This window comes from Hyalella azteca, unplaced genomic scaffold (assembly GCF_000764305.2).
Source record: "Hyalella azteca isolate HAZT.00-mixed unplaced genomic scaffold, Hazt_2.0.2 contig7278, whole genome shotgun sequence".
NCBI classification, from domain to species: domain Eukaryota; kingdom Metazoa; phylum Arthropoda; class Malacostraca; order Amphipoda; family Hyalellidae; genus Hyalella; species Hyalella azteca.
In genome coordinates this window covers 41232-68230 of record NW_025937406.1, presented here as the reverse complement: position 1 = coordinate 68230, position 26999 = coordinate 41232, and the positions used below count along the sequence as shown (strand labels likewise).

General features: G+C 38.2%; 1 protein-coding gene across 2 annotated transcripts; it reads left to right on the top strand.

Moving 5' to 3' along the window:
- The first annotated feature begins 4151 nt into the window (after positions 1 to 4151).
- On the top strand, positions 4152 to 18912 carry LOC108665550. 2 transcript variants are annotated; one of them, XM_018152315.2, is made up of 2 exons: positions 4152 to 4548; positions 17367 to 18912. In XM_018152315.2, exons 1-2 carry the CDS (start codon positions 4378 to 4380, stop codon positions 18240 to 18242), a joined length of 1047 nt encoding a protein of 348 aa, XP_018007804.1. In that variant the 5' UTR covers positions 4152 to 4377; the 3' UTR covers positions 18243 to 18912. The 2 variants fall into 2 exon arrangements, with proteins under 2 accessions (XP_018007804.1, XP_018007803.1); XM_018152314.2 differs by lacking the exon at positions 4152 to 4548 and adding an exon at positions 16176 to 17087.
- The last annotated feature ends 8087 nt before the right edge of the window (positions 18913 to 26999 follow it).

Genomic DNA, 26999 nt, shown 5'->3' with positions numbered 1-26999 from the left:
CACGATGGAATTGCGAACGCAACGTATGAATTTTCTTGCAAACCTCGTCAATGGTGACTTGTACACGAAAGTTTCTTAAAACATCAACTATTTTCACCAGAGCGTGTGTTTTCGCATTTCGACTTTTAGTATAGTATAGTATCTTCGGCATTAAATAAATAGGCCTGGATAGGCCTGTCGCCGATTCTTGTACTTTTCTTGACTAGACTGGCCTTACGGACGGAAGATATCAGTTGTTCCGTAGGGTACGAGGCTTTTTACTTCTTTGACTGAATTAGTTCTCTACAGGCATTCATGGTCCCTACAAAGGGACCATGAATGGGCTTCAACTGATTATTTCAGGGGCTTCAACCGATCATTTCAGTGCTTGGTGTTACACCATTCCAATATTGAAGAACGAAAACCGGTCTCGATACCAAAGATTCCTTAACATTATTTGTTGCAGGAAGCAACAGAGACAATATCAATTCTCCCAATTGACGTAATTCAGCACTTAAATCGCAATCGACTACTTGACAACATATTGTGGCATGTTTCGCATTCATATGAAAATTCAAATTTTTGTTGAATCAAAATTCGTCCTAAGTACAATTCCTGTCATATATCAGGACATATTTTACGTATTAAGTTAATTTTGTGTACATCGTGGCTTATATTAAAATCAGCAACACCAAAGTTTACTCCAATGTGTCAAATACTATTGCAGAGTCTAAATATTCACGTTGTCGACTATGAGCTTCACAATAATCGGTAAACTTTGAAGCTTTGCGTTAGGTTAGCTGCAGTTCCTTGAAACTAATGAAACAGTACCTAGATGATTAACATTTGGCGAGCAACTCAGGAAGAAATACAAAGTAATCAATGTATTTAATGCAATCAACTAAAGTAACTGATGCTCCTGTGTCCGCGCATGTCGCTTCAATAAAATTGTAGCATCATTTGAAACTTCGATTAGTCTTATTATTATGCATTCGTCATTGGGGGCAAATATTGCGAGCGTATGGGTGTAAGGGGATGCGGATACACTCTCCTTCAATTTCTATAACCCTGTAAAAATCTTAAAAAGAATAAAAAGTAAAAAATTTACCGCAAATGCTTATTTTCTTATTATTGAATGAGCAATTTGTAAAATTATGGTAAGCACTATTTCACAGCTACAATCAATAAAATGATTTAGTCGTACAATGATTTATCGCATTTGCGCGTATATCATTACGTACCATGCAGTATAAAAGGAATTGTGTTGTTGTTTTCCTCCTGGATGCCCGTTTTCAAAGCATGGAATTCGAGTTACTGACGATTTGAAGTGGAGTAGTTTTTTGTAATTCATCAATTCGCAGATATGCATTTTGCAATTCAATAAAATTATCTCGGAAGCAACAAACGACCAAAATTACTCTTAACGACTTGCTATTCATGATTAATGTTGAAATTCACGACGAAATGGCTGTATTTTACTGTACGATGCAAGAGTATCTCCGAAACAGAGGTGAATTGTTGTAAGTTTGTAGTCAATTTTAAAGGAGGAGTGGCACATAGATCTCTCTACAATGTTGTTTCTGAGTGAGGTCGTGTCAACGATAAACTTCATAATTGTAATGAAGCATAAAGAGTAATTGGATGCGCCACCTCGCTTTTGAACACGGCTGTTCATCTCAAATTAATTTGTGTTGACGATCCAAGATCGTGTTCTCTATGATACGAATCAGAACGATGTAGCATGGCTATCTGATTTGTAGCGAGTAGTTAAAAAATTTAAGATGAAATTAGACGAGATGATTGTCTGCTTTTGAAAATGAATTATTCCTTAAAAGCTAACAATTAGAAGAAACTGTCATATTATTATTTAAAAACTGGCAAATTATTTCAGACGTAACATTTTAGATCACTTGAAGTTTCAATCGTACGGTCGACCAGTTGAAACTTAATTTAATAAAGAGATCATGAACTCTGACACTAATTCAATTCATTTATAGATGCTCACATTGGCATAATCAAATAGACATTTTTACAAATTTTACTCTCCAATTTATGTATTTCACGCTTTCAACCATACTATTGTACGCGATCTCGTCCTTATAGCGTTTTGTAAAGCGTTCCTGGAAATACAAATTACGACCGAGAAACCCTGCCAGTCCGCCAAAGATTTTGGCCGTCAAAATGCGACTTTCTCTCGGAGTCACAATTCCAGGAACTCTGTCATTCCAATGTCCCAACAGATTCAACCGCCCATTTCTTCACTGTAAATGGTATCACACTATTGATGAATAACGATAAACAGTCTCCGTTAAGTCTTCCTGGGCCTTTTTTTTTGCTGCAGCAAGAGGCAAGGGAGCGCAGTTTAAATAAGCCCCTTCAGTCGGACATTCACTCACAAAGTAGAACATTTAGATTGCGCTAGGTCTCGATTACTTTTTAGTCAAATAAATATTGTGGCATGATTAAATTTCAAATGCATAACTTTTGGATTAATTCGTGGATGTTGTCACTCATTGCTTAAATGATTTCATTAGGTTGATTATACTTTTCATGAACACGGTCCTATGGATTTTCAGCAATAAAGGTGTTAACGAACGAATGCCCAATAACTTTATTTGGCCAGGAATTGGTTATAGCCAAGAAGTGGATCAAATTCCGCAACCTATCAAAGTTTCCCCTTTGTATCCCACTGTGCAAAATTTATAAATGTCTCCTATATTAAAAGTTTTTTGTTGCGTTCTCCGTTCCGGTCCGGAGAACTTGTTTTCTAGGGCTAGGAACTACGTACGTTCCGCTCTTCATAATAACGTATATAAAATAAATTGGCGAATGATCTGTTTAAAATACAATGTTTGAGAAGTTCAAGCCAAATTTCTATAATATTGAATAAATTTGTTAAAACCACATCTTTTCGCACAACGGATTCAATTTATAATATATATATATATATATATGTAAATGTATGTATAGGTCAAATGTGTGGTGCAAATCAATCGACTAAATATTATTGAAAGATGGTCATATATCTACACGCATGATATAGTCTATTATATAATTTCTATCTTAATTAAATGACACTAACAAAACAATGCCAGATGTTTTACAAACTGGCAATCGGCCTTTGCTGCAACACCGTCACCAAAGTTGTTCGAACAGTGATCACTGATCAGTCGGCCAGCGTCAATGTCAGTACATCGCAGTACCGGTTTATATGCGTCATCGTCATTGCCAGAATCAGAATAGCAAACTACTGATCTTGTTTATTATGATTACGGTGTAATAGGGTTGTGTTACGTAAAATTTTAGTATTAGGTCATTAAAGAAAATGCTTCTGGATAACGAACTTTCAACAAAATTTACTTCGAAAATAAAACAATGAGAGAGCTCGCTGCTCAGAACACTTGTGCGACGCTCACCAGCTGGACTAACTTTGAGACATTGAGTGTTTCTGGCTGGCGAAATTGCAACTTTGTTTACTCTCTCCATAACTTATTATTTTAGCCGGCAGTCCAGACAGTTTTTAGTTATGAAAATGATGTAACCTTAATTACTAAAGTGATGTTGAGATCTGCAATATATTTAAAAAATTGAGCAACTTCGTTGTCTCTTCAGGCTACTTCTTGTTGTTGGCTAGTCTTTTTCTAACCTTCTTCAGGCTACTTGTTGCTAGTTTTGTAGTCCACAAAATATAATGAAACTTTTATTCACTATAAATTTACGACCTGTTACTCCCATTCAGCGTGCGATTTTCCCTTGTCGGGTTCTAAATGCGTTGAACAAGTACATCCGTCGATGACTCTTGATTCGTCACTCTGCTAATATTGCTGCACTAATCTCGCCGCTCCTAATTAAATTGAATAATACATGTCAGTGGGCAGAACTAAATTTTGTAGGGTTCGATTAAAAAATTTAAACTACGCAACTGTTTTGGATCGATCTCGCTAGAAAGTGATGGTTCAGGCCAGTTTTGCTCATAAAATTGATCGTTGCTATTGAAGGCCGGCGACATACGTAAGTCATAAGTGCTGTGGCGACAAGAGTGGTTTTTCGGGTAATGACTTGCGGCGGTTTTTGTTTATAGACCATGTTCCATAAATATGTTACTTTACCGCAATGAACTTGAGCTCATATTTTTTACTTTGATTTTTGACAGGAGCAATTCTTTTCTTATTTTCATTCATTCTTTCTATTTTTTTTTACTTTTTTTCTGCCCGTCTTCGATTGGTTTCGTCTAATCTAAATTTTTAAATTAAGAAAAAACGCAATTTGCACAAGAATTTTATCGCACGGCATTAATATCCTTTACGATTTATATCAGTGGCCTCCAAGTAAAGTTTATGTTGGAATTTTCCAACATACCACAGCACAGTTCTCAGCCGCGTGAACCGTCGGAAGGAAATGGATAATGGAACAATTTTTCAAGCAGTGAAGCCGCTGGTTAATCCGGCGTATGCTTATCTCGATGAAATTAGCCGATGCGTTCACTTCGATGACTTCAAGGAAGCCGTTCTGAAGGAAATGCTGGTGCCGCAACGGGTCACCAACGGCCGAACGAAGCTCCGGTGTCGAGTACGTCACTGTTCACTGGTATATTATACGGTTCATTAATTTACGTTAATCAATATACATCACTGGTATTTTACGGTTCACTGGTATATTATACGGTTAATTATGTTGTTGTGTGTTCATAATAAACCATGTCAGATTACGCTTTAAACTTCTTAACTTAAAAAATCTTACCTTAAAAACGTTTATGAAATTTTTAGATAAACTGTTGCAGAGATAATTCTGATTAAAATGTATAATTATTGTAGCAACAATATCATAAATTTGATAAAATATACTTTTACTGTAATGACCCATACTATCTCACCCTTTCAATATGAAATACAACTTTGCCTCACGCAAAATTGAAAGCGTTTAGCTCAGAAGATAACTTGCATTATTCTCTCATTCATTTTTTTGAAAGAATCTAGCATAACATGAAAGCATGATTTTTTTACAACACTTCTCTTTAACTTCACTTCTTGTTTGTTTGTCTGTCTGCTACAAATCTTATAATCGATATATAACACACTTCTACCTGTCCAATCGATCTGAAATTTTGCACACTTGCATAAAGTCAGAGACAATGCATGAATCAGTTGACAGAATAAATAATTTTGGAAATTTACAGAAGTTGCATATAATGAAAATTTTTTAAAATTAATTTATTTTATATTTGAAAATAAAATTATAAATTCATTGTACATTTGTAACCTCGAAGTCACTGGATTCTTCAGAAGTGTTGTCTTTAAAAATTAATTTTTAAACGCATATTATTTTATTTTTACTTTTACTATCGTATTTTCAGGTATTGTGGGTTTGCTCCATAACGTTCGAGCTCCGATCACAATTTTTTTGGCAACGTCAGCTTCACCATCAAGTGGGAGACCGTGCAACAGAAACTTGGACCAAACCTCTACTTCATCGACCAGGCAGTTTTCAACTCGAGAAGTTGTACTCGGGTATTATTAACACAAAAAAATTATGACAGAGGGTACCGGAAAGTTGATCCAAATTCATTCTATTCACCCTTGAAAAATTATTGGCCTGATGTTATTTACGTGTCGCACTGCATGAACAAAGTTCGCAATGGCCCTCACGTTCTGGAAATCGCGATCGAAGTTAATGATGCCGATGCGAGATGGCTTTACTTGAACTGTAGGCAGGTTGCCAACAACCATAATGAGGCAAACCCTCACGTAGGAAACGCTAGGACTTACGGACCAGAATCAATAATTCGGGGAAATAAATGCTTTAAGTTCAACGCAGCCCTAAACCTTTTGTGCCCCTACCAATGGACTGCGACTGAGTGCGAGGAGAACATCCATGCGGTTTTACAGACTGCTGATTGCAATCAATACCAAGATAAGATCTTTCAGGAATAAACAATTTTCCCATTCAGTCTCCAGTGATTGTGATCTTTATTCAACTGATTTTGACATGATCGTCTCTAACCCAGAACCTCAAAATTTGATTTGCGGTGTTTCAGTTTCTACTGAAGACGAGTGCGAAGAGCAAATGAAGACCGCTGCTGCACCCAACTACAATTGCGTCGCGGAACCAGCCTCTGAAGCAAAGCCCCGGAATAATGTTTCTGCGGTTTCCGGTTCTACTAAAGACGACTGCGAAGTGCAAACAGAAAAGGTATTGAGAATCGTTCCAACCAGCAGCTCTTCCGGAATGCCGTCGCGGAGTCAGACACGAAGCCCTCCTTCAGTCACTGCTCAACCGTCATTTATGTCGGATACAAAAAATCAGAATTCGGGTGCGCCAGAATCTTCAAATGATCATTCTAGGGAGGAGGATAACACTGCTCCAATATTGAAGAACGATACCCGGTCTCGATTCCGAACATTTCTTGACTTTATTTTCTGCAGAAAACAACTGACAGATAATTTCAATACTTCCAATTGACCCCATTCAGCCTCTTTATTTGTCAGGCCGTATTAACTGAAGAACATATTGTGTCATGTTTCGTTCTTATGAATAAAATCGAGCTCGCAAGGATGACGTCACGGCACCGAATCGCGAGATGCGTTGTGGGATCGGCTGCCATATTTGTAGCATGGTCTAGCTTTCGCCTAGATGTTCAATCTACTGCGCTTGTCTCTTTTTGAAGCTTTTGCTTGAAGATGGGACACTACTGCGCCGTTGTTGGATGTACCAGTCGATCTCACGACTATTTAAACAGAAAACTGGACTACTGCATTCGTTTCTTCAGTTTACCAGCCGTGAAGGAAGGCCAAGGCAGCGAAGTTCTCGACGTTACCACAAGACGTCGACGAGTGACCTGTTACTGACTGACTGTTGTTTTCTCTCTGCATCTTACGATGGCATCGACTTTGAATAGTACCGCTCCAACATGTGTGCACGTCTCTCCAACCTCTGCGACACAGTCGCAGTGAGCTGATATTATGGTGCCATCATCAACAGCAATGACCCAAAGTTTCAGCAGTTTTTCTTTCAACCGCATTGAGTGAATCACTTGAAAGCAGAAAGTTATAACTGTTACTGTAATATTTATGATATAGGATACTATATAGTTTCCTGGGGCAAAATCTGTTACTTGCCAGTAGTCAAGCTACGTGAGTAAGAATAAAATGTAATAATATTTACAGATCATATTACATTGTCATGCACTCATGATCCATTGTCCTCATCTTGGCAGCAATGACAGTGTTCTTGCAGTAGGCTGGTTTGTGGCTGGAGAAATACACGCGGGTGTATATCTCCTGTACCCATCCATCCACAAATTGCTTGAAAGCTTCAAACGTCTTGTGTGCCCTGAATTCTTACAAGGTTTATTGGCTGACACCAAACACAAAATAGTTTAGTAAATCAGGGAGGCAGGCTTGCAAAATCTGCACACCACTGCTTTGCCGGCACTTCGTAGGGATCAACATCTTTAATGTTGTACAATTTTCTGGACTAGCGGCCGCTACATTTTAAGTAGCGGTAGCGGTAGCGGCTCTACATTTAAGACAATGTAGCGGTAGCGGTAGCGCCCGCTACATATTTAAGTAGCGATACGAGGTTTTGCCGCTACAGCGCTACCGCTACATTTATAGATAAAACCTTTAGATTTTACTTAAGGGGACCGGCTACCCTCCAACAAAACTTTTTTGTTTACAGACGGATCGTTTTGAAACTTGGTACACATATGTAAACAGAAATCTAAGACCTTTTTGTTCATGTAAATTTAGAAAAATGAAAGAAAACGTGAAATTAATAGAAAACGGCAAATAAGGGGTACTGTAAAAAAGTTTATAACTTTTGCGAATCACATGCTACAATGTCGAGACACATATCATTCGATTTGTAACAACAATATCTAGCGACTGTAGAGCCCCGATTTTTGATTTTCTTCATTGTTTTTTTCGCGTTCTTCCCATTTTTTTCACATTTTTAACCCCCCACCTTCCTCCCCTCCCATATGTAAGTCAAACCATGCACATATTAAAAAAAGGCCTCTAGAGTCGCTAGGTATTGTTTTTACAAATCAAATGGCATGTCTCTCATTGCCGTAGCTTGAAAACGGTTGGAGTTATAATTTTTTTAAGATGGCGTTTTTTGGATTTTTAAATTGTTCAGGGGAGCCAAATAAAGTAAAATTCATTGATAACAGAAGAATATGCCCAAAAAGTCTTGATATTGTAGCCCAAGCTTTCTCATTGCCAATTATTTGCATTCAAGGGACCAGCACGCATCTTTAGACCTATTTATGTTCAATTTAACGTGAATAATAGGCTATAAATGGGACTTTTTACATATAAATATATGTATATAAAATATTCATTTTACATAACTTTACAACTGCATTACGCAAAAACTATTGCATGAACATCCATGATAGTAGCTTTGTTAAACGCGTCTTGTTTGTAGCTTTCAAACGAGTGCAAACACTTTGCAATTAACCTAAATAATGACATATAAATACCATTTATTTGTAAATAATGATATAAAATGATCATTTTATAAAAGTTCAAGACTGCATTACACAAAAAAGTATTGCATGTACATCTATGGTAGTAGCTTTGTTGAACGCGTCTCATTTGTAGCTTTCAAACGAGTGCAAACACTTTGTAATTAACGAGAGTAATGATCTATATATACAGATTTAATTCAAATAAATCTTTGTACATATTGTTAAAAAATGTTCATATATATATTTTTAAAATTGTCTTACGCAAAATTATAGCACGCACAGACATGCGGTAAACTGCGTTAGACGCGCCTCTTCAGCAGCTACAAAATGAATCAAGAAAACGGTAAAGCCAAAATTTCCGATTTTTAGGGTAGCCGGTCCCCTTAATAGTATTAAATATTATTTAAAAACCAGCATGATACATACATAATATAAATTACAGAATGAAACTGTACGAAAGATTTCGGTGTAATGTTGTCAACCTCAGCCTGTTACTAGTGTCAACATGTTAGTTGTTACACGTTAAGTTGTTACCAGTTACCACTGTGTGTTACCCCACAGATTTTTTCATCTTTCAGTTTGCTTACAGTTATTTTTACACAGTTATTTTTATGTCTCACCTTCCCTACATGGATGTCTACTTTAATCTACCAATCTCAAAAATAATCCACATATACGTATATACAAAAAAAAGACTGATTTTTATATGTATATGTGGATAATTTCTTAGATTGGTAGATTAAAGTTCACATCCATGTAGGGAAGGTAAAACATAAAAATAACTGTAACATCTATTTACTGTATATAACCCTGGGGTAACCCATACTAGTTCGGTTAGTTAATTGCAATAAAGTTGCATTGATATGTTTTAAAAATGTTTTATTATCATTAAATGTTAATGATCGAGTAAATCCCAATAGCAGAACAATAAATATTTAGAGATTTCCAATAATTTTGGCCATTGTAGCGGCTAATGTAGCGCGCTACATTTTACTGTAGCGGTAGCGGTAGCGCCCGTTACAATCTAGTGGGTGTAGCGGTAGCGGTAGCGCCCGCTACATTTAGAGCATGTAGCGGTAGCGGTAGCGCCCGCTACATTTAGAGCATGTAGCGGTAGCGGTAGCGCCCGCTACATTTAGAGCATGTAGCGGTAGCGGTAGAGCCGCTACATTTCCAAGTAGCGCTGCCCAGCTCTGAGGGTTATTTGAAACTATAACAGTTTAATTAAAATGCGAACGTTGTTGAGGTATTTTTTGTGTGGGGATGAAATAGGACGCGAGAACACAATCCACAATTTTCGTTTTCCACATTATATTAAAAACGTTTAAATGAACAGAATCGTGAATAGTAAATTATCACAAATGTTTATTACCTTTTAATGACGTCAGCAAATCTTTAAAATGTTGTTCAGCACTTAAAAGTGCTTTATAATTTATATAATATTTAAGTGCCGCACTGATAATTATCAGAGCTAGCTCATGCACGTTTTTAAAACAATATTGTCATAAATTAATCCACCTAATTCTGATATTTATCATGACTTACCATGTAGCATAGCAGGAATTATGTTATTAATTTCTAACTGGATTTCCGTTTGAACGATTGAAATAGAAATCGTAGGTGATTTACGTGGAGTAGCCATATCCAAATGTATCTATCTACAGGAATGCATTTTTCAATTCAGTAAGATCATTAGATGGGGATAACAAGTGACCGAAATCATTCCCACCAACTTGCTTACTCACTCAGCGCTGCTATCTTGCGATTAGTAAATAGTGCTCCATTTCAACGGAAAAGGTTTAATTTTATGGTCAGGAGTAGAATCCCAAAGAAAGGGGCATTACCATAAGTGTGGTATGTTTGATTCGATATAAAGTGCTTATTGCAAGAGTTTTGTATCCATTCCTTTAAGAAGCAATTACTTGAAATTTCATCGAGCAGCCGCAGATTTGAAACATGATTGCTCAAGTGGTCTTAAACTCTAACACATTTCCATGTTTTGGACCTTCAATGTTATCAAAGAATAATGCAATTATTTGTGTCTTGTTTTTGAGGTTAGACGAGTTTGAACTAAAGTAAGCTTACTCGGATTTTATTGATACTCAAAAATCCGACAATATTTTTTGTCCAAGCCGTTTTCATGATGTGCAAGAGGCTACGCTCGAAGGATGCTGCTGCCAACACCTGCAGACCTCTGTTGGTGACTGTAAAGAATCCTGCTCAGCAGATATGCTGCCTAGTCCGGGTCCCTAGGATATAAAGGCGGTCTAGGCAGTTGACGGCGTGTTCAATTCAGTAAGGTCCAAGGAAAGCTTGATATTTTCGTTGAATGTTTACTTCATTAAACCACCGTAAATCCTGCACGATCAGAATGTAATTAGAGATAGTGCAAATGGAAATGAAATCAAATACCAAATTTATCATTATAAAGTTCAAAGGATATGGTTTGCTATTTTGGTTACGACAGAAATCAATTTGAATACAAGTTAAAAATTTCACCGCCACTCAAATATAAGAAATGCGAGCATTCCACAGCTTGATTCAACAGTTTTCATNAAGGAAAAACATGTCAGGCGAGTATGATCAAGACAGAATAAAACTGTTATTATTAAACTCGTAAAATGTTATTGACAAACTCATAGTACAAAACAATCGGGCACTGTTTTTACACAAGAATTTCGCAGGCTCACACGAGCTTAGATTCACGCTTAGCAATGGCCGCCACAGTCACCCACAAGCTTTTCGGTTCAACACAACACAGTTCAGCTAATCTCACAAAGAAATGTTCTCGCTCCTACTGGATATCAAACTCAATAGTTCAGGCACAATTTAAATGATTGTTTATGCTAATAACAAATTTTAATCGCGAACTAAGAGCACAAAAAGCTGCAGCGTTCTCGAGCCGCAGAGCACGTTCAGTTTGAATGAAGGGCGGCGTCGGTTCTGTTTCCAACTCGCGGAAAAATCCTCGAGGTTGGCGAGAAGTTTCTGTTTCCTGTTCCTTCGCGTTAATATTTATTTTATAAACGCGACAGCAGAGCGTACTGAAGGCAGAAGAGAGTCAGACAGAAAGGCACGGAAAATCAGGTCAATCAGTTTCAAGCTGTCAAGACAACACCGGCCACCCACGTCAGTCAGAGGAGATGGAGGACAAGGAATTAGTATAAATGATGTCCGTATATCAAGGCCTGTAAATAATGTTGGAAGTAACCGCATCATACATCAAAGAGAAAGTGCACAAAATATTTTAGAACGTTTTAGTACGTACTCGGATTCTGTTTTGAAAAAAAAGTGAACTGTGAACTGTGATCGCAATCGAGTGTATAGACATAATTTGTATTACAGAAACACTCCCTAAAAATCCCGGGGGAAAATTGGACCTGTTGAATTTCAGTTGCCAGGTTTTGATTATTTTCATCACTTAAAATGAAGATGAGTGCAGCAGAGGTTTGGGGGTTAAAACCTCTTATGGGGTCAATCAAGTTATGTTAACTGCAGAGCATCAATTAGATAGAGAATAAGTGTGGTGCGAACTTTCTCTAAAAGGCAATGATAGCCTCCTCATAGGGGTCCCTTATAGATCACCAAACAGGGCTGAGCCGGGATAAATCCCAGCATTGCTACAGCATTAGCATTAGGTATTGTTAGTTTTAGTTTTAATATTTTTTTATCCGCATACACGGACATGCGCGTTCCGGGTTAAACTCGAAATTTTGGCGGTCAAAGAGCGTCGATGCCCAGGCTGGACCATCTGACCCATGCTCCCTGTCTGGGTAGGCCCTCCCGATAGGTAAGGGTGACTAACATTGCTCGGTTTACTAATCTAATTTGAAGTAGCTTGTTGAACTAACAAAACAACCTCAAAGTTTTCAAAGTCTAATCTGGCCTTTTATCCACAGGCCGCTCCAGTCTGGCCATTGCTGACCATCCAGACGTGAGGCGGGTGGTGAACAACCGAGTCCTCATAAAAACGGATCCGAAGAAGAAGAAAAGAGCGTCGATGGGTCCCCTGTTACCAGGATAAACAACGATGTGACACGTAGAGATAACAAAATAGTGAGTAATTTTATCGTGACTAATTTTGTTCATGTTGTAAAAGTGTACTCATAGCAACTGTCTCCAATACGACTCAGTGAAATCGTTTCTACCAACATTAAATTGATTGTTTGGCCAGTAGCTCAACTTGTTCTATAGGCTATGCAGGATTACTTAGCATATTTGACCTGTATTTTATAAGAATTCTGGTGCTAAGTTTCTCTCAGATAACATGAATATTAGTTAGTCTGATAACTTTGCATCATTTTCATGTGTAATTTTGCCTGATTTGTCAGTGATATGAACAGGGATGTTCAAGCATTATTTTTATATCTCATCATAACGCACGGCCTGAAAATTGTTCTGCGTCATTGAATCCGGTTAAACTCTCTCAAATGATCTTGAAATGTCATTTCCTAGCAGTTTTGCCCCATTTATAACGTATGTTTGTTTTTTCTAAAACTGATTTTCTAGCTTACTGCAATATAAAAGTGATTGTGCGAATTAATCAAATTGCCTATGAATTATGAAGCGATTACTGTTTTGAATTCCCTCGTGTAACTTAACCAGGCAGGTTGTACTGTATAACCCTGAGCGGAACTTTTCCTTGACAAAATATTTTTATGTTGCCGCCTAGATAGAAATCTGAATAATCCTAAAGAGTCTTGAATTGCTCAGTCGTTGCCGGCTAACGTTCAGAAGAATTACCCATATGGTTAATATAAGTTCTGCTTTCTTACGGTACTCTGTTTTGCAGAGCACATCATGTGAAGATGGACTCAATATAAGAGGTACAGTAAAACTAAGAACATCCGTATTTCATTGACCTACCCATCTGCGGCTTCTGGCAATGAGGCCGCGACAAGTTCCTCTGATAATGATAAATTACTAAACAGCCTTTTACCAACCATTACTTTCAGCAGATCGCATACGTTGATTGTTGGTGACTTTAACCATAGACTGGGCAGATGAATTCTCTCCAGGAGATTGGAATCACCCAGCATCCCTGTTCTTGGAGTCTATGCGAGACTCATTTTTAATCCAGAACATCACCAAGCAAACCCATTTCAGGGGTAAACAGATCCCAAATATTCTAGATCTGGTGTTTACTAGTTAAGGATCAATGTTAGATGAGCTTCGCCACAAGGCTCCGTTGGGCAAAAGCCACCACCATTCATTTTTTATCAGTATTAAGTGCTGTGCAGAAAAGATGCTTCGGAACCGTAAACGCTTGAACTTTGCGAAAGGCGACTATGATAAACTCCGTGAAGCGGTGAATGCGGCGAATATTTCGGACTGTGTTGAGGACATGAATGTGGCTGATTTATGGTCTTCTCTCAAAGACACGGTTATGTCTGCAGTTGATACCTGTGTACCTAAGATTACTCTTGGAGGAGTAGAAATGTCCAGTGGATGAACAGTTCAGTTAAAGCTCAGTTATAGATCTGGAAAGAAGCCTACAAGCGTTATTTACAAACTCGCAGCGATTCTGATTACAGCCTGTTTGCAAGAGCTCAAAATTAAGCTAAAAAAGTCTGTCGCACTGCACTGAAAAACTTCGAAAACTATTGCTAAAAATGCAAAAAAGAATCAGAAAGCCTTCTTTTCGCACGCTATTTCGAAGTGTATGACAAACGACGGTATATCTGATTTGAAAGTAGACCAACGAATGCTTTCCTCTGATTAGGGCAAGGCTACCGTTCTTAATCAGTTCTTAAGCAGTGTCGGCTCGAAGTTAACAGAATTTGAAATGGTACATGAAGAAGAGGTTCTCAAGCGCCTGGTTTAGCTCTAAATCCCAACAAGTCATGTGGACCAGGCGGCCACAAGGAAGCGTTCAAGGTCTAATTTGTTCGTTGCTTTCATTATCGATCTGCCAGATTGCCAGATGTAGCTTGTGTCGTCCAGCTTGTGCTCCGTGTATGCTGATGACACAAAAATTTATTATACAGTGAAGGATGCGTCAAATAAAGCGCAATTGCAAGATGATCTTAACGGTTTAGTTAACTGGGCTGATGAGTGACAGCTGCCTTCTATTGCTTTCAAGTGTAAAGTATTTCACCTCGGGAAGAACAAGGAACAGCAAGATTACGGTATGAGAAGACATGGCTGCAACGAGAGAGTAATGATCGAAAAGCCTAGCGTGGAAAAAGATTTGGGAGTTTATGTCGACAAGGAGCTGGAATTTTCTAAGCATGTTGAAACGCAAGATCTAATAAATCCAACAAACTTCTTGGACTGATCAGACACTCTTACAAGTTCCTAAATGCAGAAGCGATGAAGCAGTTGTTTTTTGTTGTGTACATGCGCCCGAACCTAGAGTTTGGAAACGCCGTGTGGTCACAGAAACTTGAAAAATACAATAATTTAATAGAGAATGTTCAAAAACGTGTAACAAGGATAATTCTAGGCTTGAAGGGCAAGTCCTATGAAGAAATGTTAAAGATTATGAAGCTTCCATGTCTCTGTTATCAACGTCTGCGTGGGGACCTTATTGAAGTATACAAGTATACTCATGGTTTATACTAGGTTCCAGAAGGATTACTAGAATTTGAAACACGAACCAACATCAGGGACCACGACTATAAACTAAAAAACTGCATTGCAATCACTGACATGTGGAACAGCTTCCCCGATTACATCGTTGGCGCTCCGAGTATGAACGCGTTCAAGAAAGAACAGAATAGATGAAGGTATGGAAAAATATATATGTTCAGACTTGAAATGCCTAACACCACATCGAACCCAGTGGAAGTCTAGTAGTTGTTTCAAACTATCGTAATGATTTATGTAATGTTATGTTTTGTTATGCGATGTTTTGTTATGTTATGGTATGTTATGATGGGAACGAGCAATTCTTTATGATCCCAAAACGCAAAATATACAAAAGCTCCCTATATTAAAAGTTTTCTGTCCCGTTTTCTGTTTAGGATTAATTGTTTCTACTCCCAGAACAGATCTCATTGAGACATGCTTCTGTTAATTATTTAAAATAAAAATGATTGTACAGTTCTGTGTGGGATATGAATTATTCAAGAGATTCAAGCAAAAATTCCTTAATATTAAATGAATTTGTTAAAACCACGAGCTTCCACAAAAAGGTTTCGATTTATACTCTTTTTATTGTTCTAGTTTAATGTAAAGTACATACAAATCAACTAAATGACATAGAAAGCTTAGAATTCATCTACTCGCATGACAGTAGTGTTTTATAAGCAATAATATTTTAGTAAATGTCAGTAACAAAATAAATTACGTGTGTGTCACTCTTTTAGACGCGTCACAAACGCGCAAACGGGGATTCCTGCAACTTCAGCGTCCCGGCCAAGGTTATCAGCTGTGAATCAGCGATGGGTGCGACGCCATAAGGCGTCGTGCCGTCGTTACCAGTCGCAGTATTGTTCTTGTTTATCATAACTACGGTGTAATAGTGTGATGTTATTTTTCAAATCGATCTTTAGTAAAATTGTTTCTCGATTAACAAGTTTCAACTGAAGGACACGTTGAAAATAAAACTGTGAAGTAGCTCTGAACACTAGTGAGACGCTTACCAACTGGACAAACTAAATGCTTGTGTAGTGACTTTTGAGTGGCGTAACTGGTACTCGATTCACTATTCTCAACTATTTTCCGCGATGACATCCAAACATTTTTGGACTCTTATATTATCTAGATGATGTAATCTCAGGTTCTCAGCTTCTCGAGGAGAAACTGAGATCGCCGATGTACAAAACCTAAATTGGCAAAAATTTGTGCAACCTCCTATGTAGTCTCGTACATGTTGCATGCACGCAGTGGGTTTATTTTATAAATTTTGGTCCAGTTGGTACCGTTCAGCGTGCAACTTTCTCTTGTCGGATTATAAATGTGTGAAACAAGTGCATATATCAATGACAAATAAGTTGACATACAACAGGTTCGTCTCCTTTCTCGCAGCTCTTCAATAAAACCAATAATACTGGTCTGAAGTCTGAACTATGATTTGTAGGCCGGTAAGTGTAGGCTTCCATTGCATCATTATAACTACGAAGTAAATCCTATATCGCTAGAAAATTGCAGTACAGTGTTCGTAAAAATGAATCGTTCTTATTGAAAGCCAGCAACATGGGTGCTGTGGCGACCGAAGTGGCCTTGTAATGCCGTTACGGCGTTTGGATGTTTCCGTCTGTAGTCCGTAAATGTGCTTACTTTCGCACCTACCGAAATTAATTTGAGTTCATTTTTTAATTTGAATATATGCATGATTGATTCCTTCTTTGGAGGCTGCCTTTGTGAAATTCAAGGCAGTGTAGCACGTAGAAAAATCTCATTTCAGAAACTCAACACATTTTTTCCTAATTCTATCCTTTGCCTTCAAGCAGAAAGCAGATTAACATTCCAATAAATTCTCAACCAACCCACAATACTGAACTGTTTGAACCGTCTCAACGAAATGGACAGCTGGACAAGTTTTCAAGCAGTGAAGCCTTTAGTCAATCCGACTTATGCTAATCTCGATGAAATTAGCCGATGCGTTCACTTCGATGACTTCAAGGAGGCCGTTAAAAAAGAAATGCTGGTTCCGCAACGCGTCACCAACGGCCTAAAGAAACTGCGGTGTCGAGTACGTCACTGATATCTTGTACATGTCTTTTTTTCTGTCTATTTCAATTTACTATTGTAATTTTATATAACGTTGCATTTCGGCTTCTTTACTCTAACAATCTCGTTAAATTTACGGAAAAACTCCTGCGGAGATCAATATTAACCAGATGAATCTGTCTAAATGCCCTTACTTCAATTTTTGCACACTCAAATAAAAGCATTTCGTACAGTCCCTCTATTGGATTATTTTCTCATTTATTTTCTTTGCCAAATCTGCAATAACATATTGAATTTTCAGGTATTGTGGTTCGCTCCTTCGCATTCAAGCTCTGATCACAATTTCTTTGGCAACGTCAGCTTCACCATCAAGTGGGAGACCGTGCTACAGAAACTCGGACCAAACCTCTACTTCATCGATCAGGCAGTTTTTAACTCGAGAAGTTGTACTCGGGTCTTGTTAACTAGGAAAAAATATCACGGAAGGTTCAGGAAAGTTGATTTAAATTCATTTCATTCGCCCTTGCAAAATTGTCGGCCTGGTTTTATTTATGTGTCGCACTGCATGAACAAAGTTCGCAATGGCCCTCACGTTCTGGAAATCGCGATCGAAGTTAATGATGCAGATGCGAGGTGGTTTTACTTGAACTGTAGGCAGGTTGCCAACAACCATACTGAGGCAAACCCTCACGTAGGAAATGCTAGGACTTACGGACCAGAGTCAATAATTCAGGGAAATAAATGCTTTAAGTTCAACGCCGCTCAAAACCTCGTGTGTCCCTACCAATGGACTGTGGCTGAGTGCGAGAAGAAGATTGATGCGGTATTCCAGAGTACTGGTAGCGCTACCGAAATAGGCCGAAAGAAATCTGTTTCCAGAAAGAAAACTGTTTCCAGAAAGAAGTCTGTTTCCAGAAAGAAAAATATTTCTAATTCAGACTCCATAAATTACGATCTCAATTCATCTTATAGCTATTCATCTCTTTCTGTTCATACAGGATATGAAAGTGCAGGAGATGAATGGTCAGAATATGCATGGCCAACATATGAAAGGAGTATATATCCAGCTCGAGTTGCAGCTCCTCCAGAGAAGAAGAACGGATGGGGATGGTCCATCCTGACTGCGGCGGCAGCAGTAGCTGGTGTTTGGTTCGTAATCAGGAGAATTTCCAAATAATCTATATGATCGTATTCACCAATAATTACTTTTTCAACTATTTCATGGTGTGGCATTGATTTATTCTATTCAAAAGTGCCCAAAGAATATGCTTGTTGCATTTCAATTCTTGTTCAATTGACACTGAATAAATATGTCAATTATAACTGTTTCAATTAACTTGAGTAACTTCATAGTAAAATGCGTTAGATTTTGAGTTGTAAATGTAATCAAAACATCAATATATAAGTTAATGAATATTTATTAGTACGACAATATGAATGCTGGGATTGCAGACATTATTTTCTAACGAACTGATGCTCCTCGTTATTTCGAATCTGACGGAAACTTCATATGATAACTGTCAGAATCTTTTCTTGCATGTATAATTGTGCATCGATTTGTTTTTTGCAGTGTATGCGTATAACATATTATACACAAACATTATGTCTGTAACGTCGAATTTAACATTTTTAACAACTTAATCTTTAAAAATATATATTCCTGCTTGATGTGAAACTTCACCGAAGGTTACAGGCTGAATCATCATCTATGTCCCATGCATGTGCATTATATGCGACACCTGAATGATTGAATTTTAATCTTCTTCGTTAAACTCAACCTTGATTCAATTTACTGGCCGCCACTTGCTAGCGACCCTTGAAGCAGCCAGTAGGGGTAACATGGGGCAGCGGGCCCACTCCTTTTTTAAACTAAATTTTTGATCAAGTTTTTAATAGATACGTGGTGGTTCTTTGTTTTGTTTAAAGTTACAACTAATGAGAAATGTATGATTTGAATTAGACGCCTATAGAATTATCCAATTTTTAATGAAAAATTATTTTTTTAGTTGTTAAAATGGGCCCATTGCTCCACCCTTAGGACAATGGGCTTGGGCAAGGTGCCATCCCCTGGTCTCTTAACATAACATAACATATTGATCTCGGCGCTGAAGTGTAGGCCTGATGTGGCCTGTCACCGATTCTTTTCCTTTTCGTGCCTTGTTCACAGAAGATCTAATATTGTTTCATTTGACCGGATCTTTTCATGACTGACGATAGTTTCAAGTAGCAACTAGACTTCCACCGGGTTCGATATGGTGCTAGGCATTTCAAATCTGAACATATATTTTTCCATAGCTTTATCTAGTCTGTTCTTGAACGCGTTCATACTTGGAGCGCCAACGATGTCATCGGGGAGGCTGTTCGATCCACATGTCGGTGATTCGAAGCGAGAAGAAATTTTGTCGCGTGGAGAAGTTGCAGCGCAATTTTTTTAATTTATAGCCGTGGCCCCTGGTGTTGGTTCTTGTTTCAAATTCTAGTAATCCTTCGGGGACCTTGTATAAACCATGAGTATACTTGTATACTTCAATGAGGTCCCCACGCAGACGTCGATAACTGAGGCTTGGAAGCTTCATAATCTTCAATCTTTCTTCATAGGACTTGCCCTTCAAGCCTGGAATTATCCTTGTTGCACGTCTTGGAACATTCTCTTAACCCCAATTGCATATTTTTTCTTTTAAGTATGATAATACAGCACTTTACAGTTCAAATAACAAAAATGTAATAAAAAATATGGCATTCATTCATTTATTGACAACTTGAAAAATTATGTCCTTAAATTGACAAAAATATATCTCTTGGCTTGAAAACGTGGCACTGACATGAAAAAAAATTATTTCCTTGACATAAAAAATACGTATCCTTGACATAAAAAAATGCATCCATGGCTAGAAATAATATATTTACATGACCAGAAAAAAATGTCGTTCCAGTTTAGTCCATAATCCAGATACTATGTGCAAGGAATTCCTCCTTACTCATGGAACACCATGAGCCATAAAAACACCAGCCAACACCATAAAAACTCATCAACTTTTGGCTCATTGATATTGGCTTAAATCAACTTTTGCAACAAACTTTACTAGTGGCAAAAGTCAACAACTCGGTCCAAACTAGTTGGTTGAGGAATGCGAATACTTATATTGTGAGGCTCCTTAAAATTCTTAAGCCAATCACTGCCAGCTCTCTTTTTATTTTTCGCTTGTTAACTATGTTATTTTTATTTTGTCGCTCAGCAATACTAATTGCAATTCTCCACACATCTGTATATGTCAGTCCAAGCATTCTTTTTAGCGCATTCTCTCATTTACGGAAAAATGCACTATTGTGCTCGCCATGTCCGTCTGTCTGTCCGTCCGTCTGTCCGTTCGTGACCACGTTTTCGTCGACGAGAAAATGCGCTCTCTGTCACTCACTGCAGTGAGTACGGAGTTGTATTTTTTGCTTATCTCTAATGCCCGTAGGGTAGCTGTTGCTACTTCCGCATCTTCAGGGATGTACTTCTCGTATCTTCCTAAACAAAGAACTCCAGGTTGCTTCACCTTGCCGTCTTGTGCCGACGCTGCGTTTACTTGGCAATTTTAACTCTCGGTAATTTGTCATTCCTGATTTCCTCCAAGACATTCTGGAGTTTAGTTGGAAAATAGTTGGCTGTATTGGTCTTCCTTTTACAGTTGCGCATCATGTTGTAAGGGTGAAAGAAAGATAAAGGTTCATAAATAATTAGAAACTAGAACCTGCTGCCTTGAGGCGGCAAATCAAAAAGTCATACAATCGAATATCAGGTAAAATTTGTCATTCAATAATATGCGTTTAAAAATTACTTTTTAAATACAACATTTTTAACGAATCTAGTGTCTCCGATGTCACACATGTACAATGAATTTCTAATTTTATTTTAATATATTAAAAAAATTCATTTTCATTTTTTTATTATAGAAAAAATTGAAATTTTCAAAATTATTTCTGTCAATTGATTCTACATTGTCTCCGACTTTACGCAAGTGTGCAAATTTTCAGATCGATTGGAGAAGCAGAAGTGTGTTAAATATCGATTATAAGATTTGTTGCAGACAAACAAACAACATGAAGTGAAGTTAAAGAGCAGTGTTGTAAAAAGGTAGACATAGTTTTGTAGAGTGTATTGAGACAAATCTAATAATGTATACCACAAGACTTCACAAAGGGGTAATGAGCCCACAATGGGCGCTTTGTCCCGTGACAAACATGGGCCCGTTCCCCCGCTAGGCATCATTTCAATTTATGTCGTGTCAACATTCTATATTAATAGCTAATAGGGTAACATGGGGCAGCGAGCCCACTGCGGGTCATGGGCCCATAGCGGGTTTCTCGCTAGGTATGGCAGATATTGGTCCGTGTTCTCTACCGCCGGTCGACAGTTTCACTGGGATGAAGTGTACGGATTTATCTCAAGTTCATTTTTGAGTCCTATAAGTAGACCAGTAAAGTATCATGGATAGTGGATACGTACCAGCATTATCATACTTAAGAAATTGGTTAAAATCTTGAGTAAATGAGGAAATTAAAAATGAACTGATTCTAAAAAATCTCTGGTTTGTCACTATGATACCCTAATAATATAATTCAGAGTACTTTCAAAAGCTTCATATATGGTAATCTAACACGGTTCTATTTAGCACAAAAAAAACTTATCTGGGCTAAAACAGTTATTTACAAGTAACTTACCAATGCAAACTCTTAGCAAAACGTAGAGCCACACTTCACCCAGTGAAACTGTCGACCGTCGGTTGAGCGCACAGACCGATATTTGCCATACTTAACGAGAAACCCGCTATGGGCCCATGACCCGCAGTGGTCCCCTTGCCCCATGTTACCCTAATCCTCAGCACCCAGTACGATAGCTAGTCTGCCTTTTTTCTCGGATCAGATGAAACTGTCAAGATTACCTATATCACCGAGAAGATAGAAGAATGGTGCTTCAATCAACGACTGTACATGCCAAACCGACCCGAACTACACAGTGAGAGCGCTCTGCAGACGCCGAAAAATATAAAAATTTGCTGATGATCATTGACGCTTGAAGACAATGTTTATATTAATAAAAAATCAATGCATTTTAGAAAGGTACGTCTGATGGTCGTGTTTTTCTGGGAGGTAATTTTTTGGCCTTGAATTTTTGTCTAAGACCGCTTCAAGTTTCATAGGTTCATGTTATGTTATCAACATAACTTATGTTATGTTGATAACTTATTAACCGAGATATTAGCTTTGAACCTCAAAACCTGGCACGATCATTATCGCATTATTAGAGCTGTGTTTGTTTGGAGTCCTCACGCACTCAGAGTTAGAATTTACATAATACGAAAGGTTGTGCTTCTTATTTGTAGGAATCTTAGCTTAATATTGAGGAGTACTTCGGGAAACAGAGGGAGAATAAGAACAAGAGTAACCAATGTGTGGAACGTAGGATAAGTTCAGGTGTCGACGATCCTGTAGCAGCGTACAAATTAATTAAGAGCAGACTTGTTTTGGGATAGAAGCAAGAACTAGTTTGTGTATTCAGACAACTGCAGAGGGAGAAGCCAAACCGGATAGAAGATCACAAGAAGCACCTCTCGGACAAGGTCCTGTAACTATGCTCTAAACCTATATCCACGTTAACTTTGTTCAATGTTCATAATTAAAGTGCTCACTTTTCATTCAAATTGAAGTAATTGTGTTAATTGGGAGATCTTTATTGAAGATCGGCACGAAATCATTACATTATTACACAAGTGATTTATAGTGATTATCTGTTACACTAATTGCTCCTGAAATTACGGACTCATCAAATGCTCCGCCACCATTGACGGATCGTTTGTTTGCCACGTTTTTTCACTTCAGCGGCGAAAAAGTCAGCTGCCGTTATTATTGTATTATTTGTATGTATCCGTGAGGACAAGACGTATCACGTATGGTGTGTGCGGCTGTGCGCTAGCTTCGATGCTCGAACTCCAACAAAGGAAAGGCAACTCGCAACTGACTTGCTCTTCTCCACTGTAAAGTTGTAATTATTTCTCAGCATTGTTTACACTTATCATTTATCAAAACTATTATTATTTTTTTTCGTAATCCGTTGACGGTTGAAGGGCGGTTGCCCTGTGTCAGCCTTGTGCCTTGTGAAGTTGTGGTGCTGGTCCGCTGGACAGTGGACACGATGGGCAAAAATAAACGGAGAAAGCAAAGTGGAGCTTCTAATCATTCAGACTCAGATGGAAGCACTTGCTCCAGCCATGAAAACTCGTTACTTTCCGCAGAGGAAAGTAACGAGTTTTCACGAGGGCACTGGGATTGAAAGAGGAAATTCCTCTTTCAATCCCAGTGCCCAGTGGAATTCCATCTCTTTCACAACCACCTCCCTTAGCCATAGGCAGACGCAGAGGTGCGCAGTAGCGCGCTACTAGTCTGGAAAAGTCCTATTTTTGTCTGAAATATCGCGGCTCTAATATCATATAATTTCAGTAGGTACCTTCTCGTAAATGGCTTTTCATGGCCGAGATATGGAATTCACGGCTCAGTGAAAAAGAATCAAGGCTCGTAGAAATGGAATCACGGCTGGCAAATCCATAAAACCACGGCTCAAAAAATTCAGTCGCGGCTCGCCAAGTAGATATATTCCATACTAGGCGCGCTACATGTAGCGGCTCTACATTTAAGGCAATGCAGCGGTAGCGGTAGCGCCTGGCGCCTGCTACATATTTAAGTAGTGATACGAGGTTATTCCGCTACAGCGCTACGGCCTACGGGCCATGGTGCAATTCTATAGGTTATTCAAAAGAACCTGGTCTTATGTCATTTTGAACTGATCGACACTTCTTTACGGACCGATTGGATCATGTAACAACATAACCTTATCCAATATCCGGCAAAAGCTTTCTTGCTTCTGAAGAAAGGGGCGGTTTGCTGTGTCCCACTATGCAGAGGGTGGATGCAGCGTCGGCAATATATGGATTTTTAAGCCCAAAGCGTCGCCGGCTATTTTAAAGATGCGTTGCCGGGTAATTTTCAATGAAAAGCCATTTACGCTGAGTAATGACGAACTAATTTACAAGCCACAAACTTATTACAAGGTTGCATGCACGTGTTACCCCAAATAACTAATTTTATTCTTAAAACGGTCCGGTTGTACAGCAAGTGTCAACTGAACAAGTAATAAAGCAGTCTGACCGCTCTAATGCGACCGAAACTACGCAATAAAAAAAATGTTGTTAACATTTTTTGCGGGAACTCATCGCAACTGATTTCCGGACAAGCTTCGCTGCATCGTAATCCATCCAACGTACCGCAAACCTTACTTTTTTTCTAAATAGTTGGCTGAAGAATGAGAAATATATTAAATGCAAGAATTTCAATCTAAATGTGTCGGCAAGATCTTCTGAAGGCGAAAATTTTGCCAATAATGCGTCGCCGTAGGTCTTTAAATCTTCGTTCACTCTCTGCACAGTGGGCTGTGTCAGCTGACACTGGCCGTGGGCGGGCCTTATTTGAATTTGAACACATGCATCCATTTGAAATCCTATACCCATAGTCCCATAGTATACGAGTCAAAGAGCCTAAATTTTTAATATCTGGTATAAAAAAATGTACGTTTCTGCATAGATTATAATGCTGTTAACATTAACAAACTTTGAAGTATCTCTAATGCAAGTGTCAGGTGATCTTCTATCACCCTCTATGTTATCATACGTCACCCTCTTATAACATGTTCTGTACCCACATGGTAGAGTCACACTCAGTGACGTCATCCCTGTTACGGCCTATATATAGCTCGATCTGTGCACCGCTCGTCAGTCGCAGCGGTACTGCCTAGCCGTCATCTTGCTAGCCGCTCCTCCAGCACGTACTTGTGCTGTCTGTCAATCCCCTTACTTCTGTACTCACCGAGCCACTTTATCAATATTATAAGAGATCTAGTGTTAACCGTTCGTTTCACTGATCCTGCCATAGTCATACTTGGAACTAATAGTATCCTGACTCTCAGTTACTAATCTATCGGGGGTCCCAGAAATAGACCCCGGACAGTGGCGCCGCCGAACAGTGCATTGTTTCCAAGTGAAAGTGATTATCATATTCCATTTAACTTATGAGCTGTCTCTTATACACATCTAGATGTGTATAAGAGACAGGGCCTGGGTCGCGTCGCTACAATTAGACATGAAATTACATCCTAGTTAGGCATTTATTACTCACTTGTTCGCTTTGAACAGAAAATCAATAAATATATACCTTGAACAAACCGAATTATTTTCTATCGGACAATACCTGCGAGAGAACGAAAAGTTGTCATATATTAAAAAATATAAATTAGCATGACAAGCAATTCAGCAAATTCTAATATCCTTCAGTTTTACTGCATGGTGATCTCACTGAAAATTCGAACGTAATTCNGATTGAAATTAAATATTTTAATTAGAATACTCGTATTAGGGTGGAAAATCTTTCTAATTGCCTAAAAGGTCAATACAATCTCAACCTCTCAATATATAGGGTGGAGCAGAACCAATTGAGCAGTTTTGAGGTAAAATAAAAGAGAAATGGAGGTACATAAAGAAGAAAGTTCATTTTCCTAGAGGTTAGCATAACATACCATTTAGAATACTTATGTTTTGAAAACAATATCTGGAAGATTGGGGCTGTTAGCTGCAATACACTGTTGGAGTCGTTCTCAGAGGAAGGAGTAACCATGACAGTGAATTCCGATTGCTCTGCAGCAATGTTGCAAAATTTCTTGCAGCCCATGATGGAAAACATTGTTGAAATGAAGCATTGAGAGACGTGGGGTTCCAGCAGGATGGGGCTACAGCTCACACAGCCCGAATGTCACTCAATGTTTTGAAACACATGTTTCCCGGACGTCTGGTGTCTCTGAGAGGTGATTTACAGTGGCCTGCAAGGTCACCTGATTTGAGCATTTGCGATTTCTTTCTTTGTGGACATCTAAAAGAAAGGGGTTCAGAAGTCGCCCTCACACCCTACCACAGCTAAGGGAACGGATTATTGCAGCAGAAGTTATGGCCATACCTCGCCATATGTGTGAACGTGCTGTAGGAAACTTCCGAGAACAACTCCAACAGTGTGATGCAGCTAACAAACCCCATCTTCCTGATATTGTTTTCAAAACATGAGTATTTTAAATGGTATGTTATGCTAATCATGAGAAAAATAAACTTTCTTCTTTATGTACCTCCATTACTCTTTTATTTCGCCTCAAAACTGTACAATCAGTTCTGCCCCACCCTGTATAAGCTAGCTAACACATTTAAATTGTATATTGTAATCAAAATATAACAAATAGTAAAATAGTTAGACTACTTATAGCCTTATAAGAATTAGCCAAGCTGCTAGCTACGTACAATGTATTGCACTCTTGATGCCTCTGTACCAAAAACATTCAATTTATTGGAACCTAATACACACTAAAGGCAACAAGTTTATATACCAATTTGTCATTCATAGTACCTACATTTATACTAAACCATGAATAACAATACCTCAATATAAATTAAAGACTACCACTCAATATTTTTAAATATATGAAAAAATCAAAAAAATAAAAAAAATCATGATTTTTTTATAAAAAAATCAAGTGATTTAATCACATGATTTAATCATTTTGATTTAATCATTGCCAACCCTGGTTATTTGTGAATAATATTTTCAATTGTGATATTATAACATATTTCTGATTGTGAAATAATTTTGATTGTGATATTGACACTTGACAGTAGTGTCAATATTTGAACATCGAAGTTCTAACATCATGAATAACGAGGTAAAAGTGTGAGGACTGAACAGAGCTAGAATCATGGCTGAGGCTTAACCGATGTCATTGTCATTTTTTACGTCATTGATATCATTCTGAAACCAACGTAAGTAACTAAGGAATTTCCCAGTTCAAATATTTATTGATTTA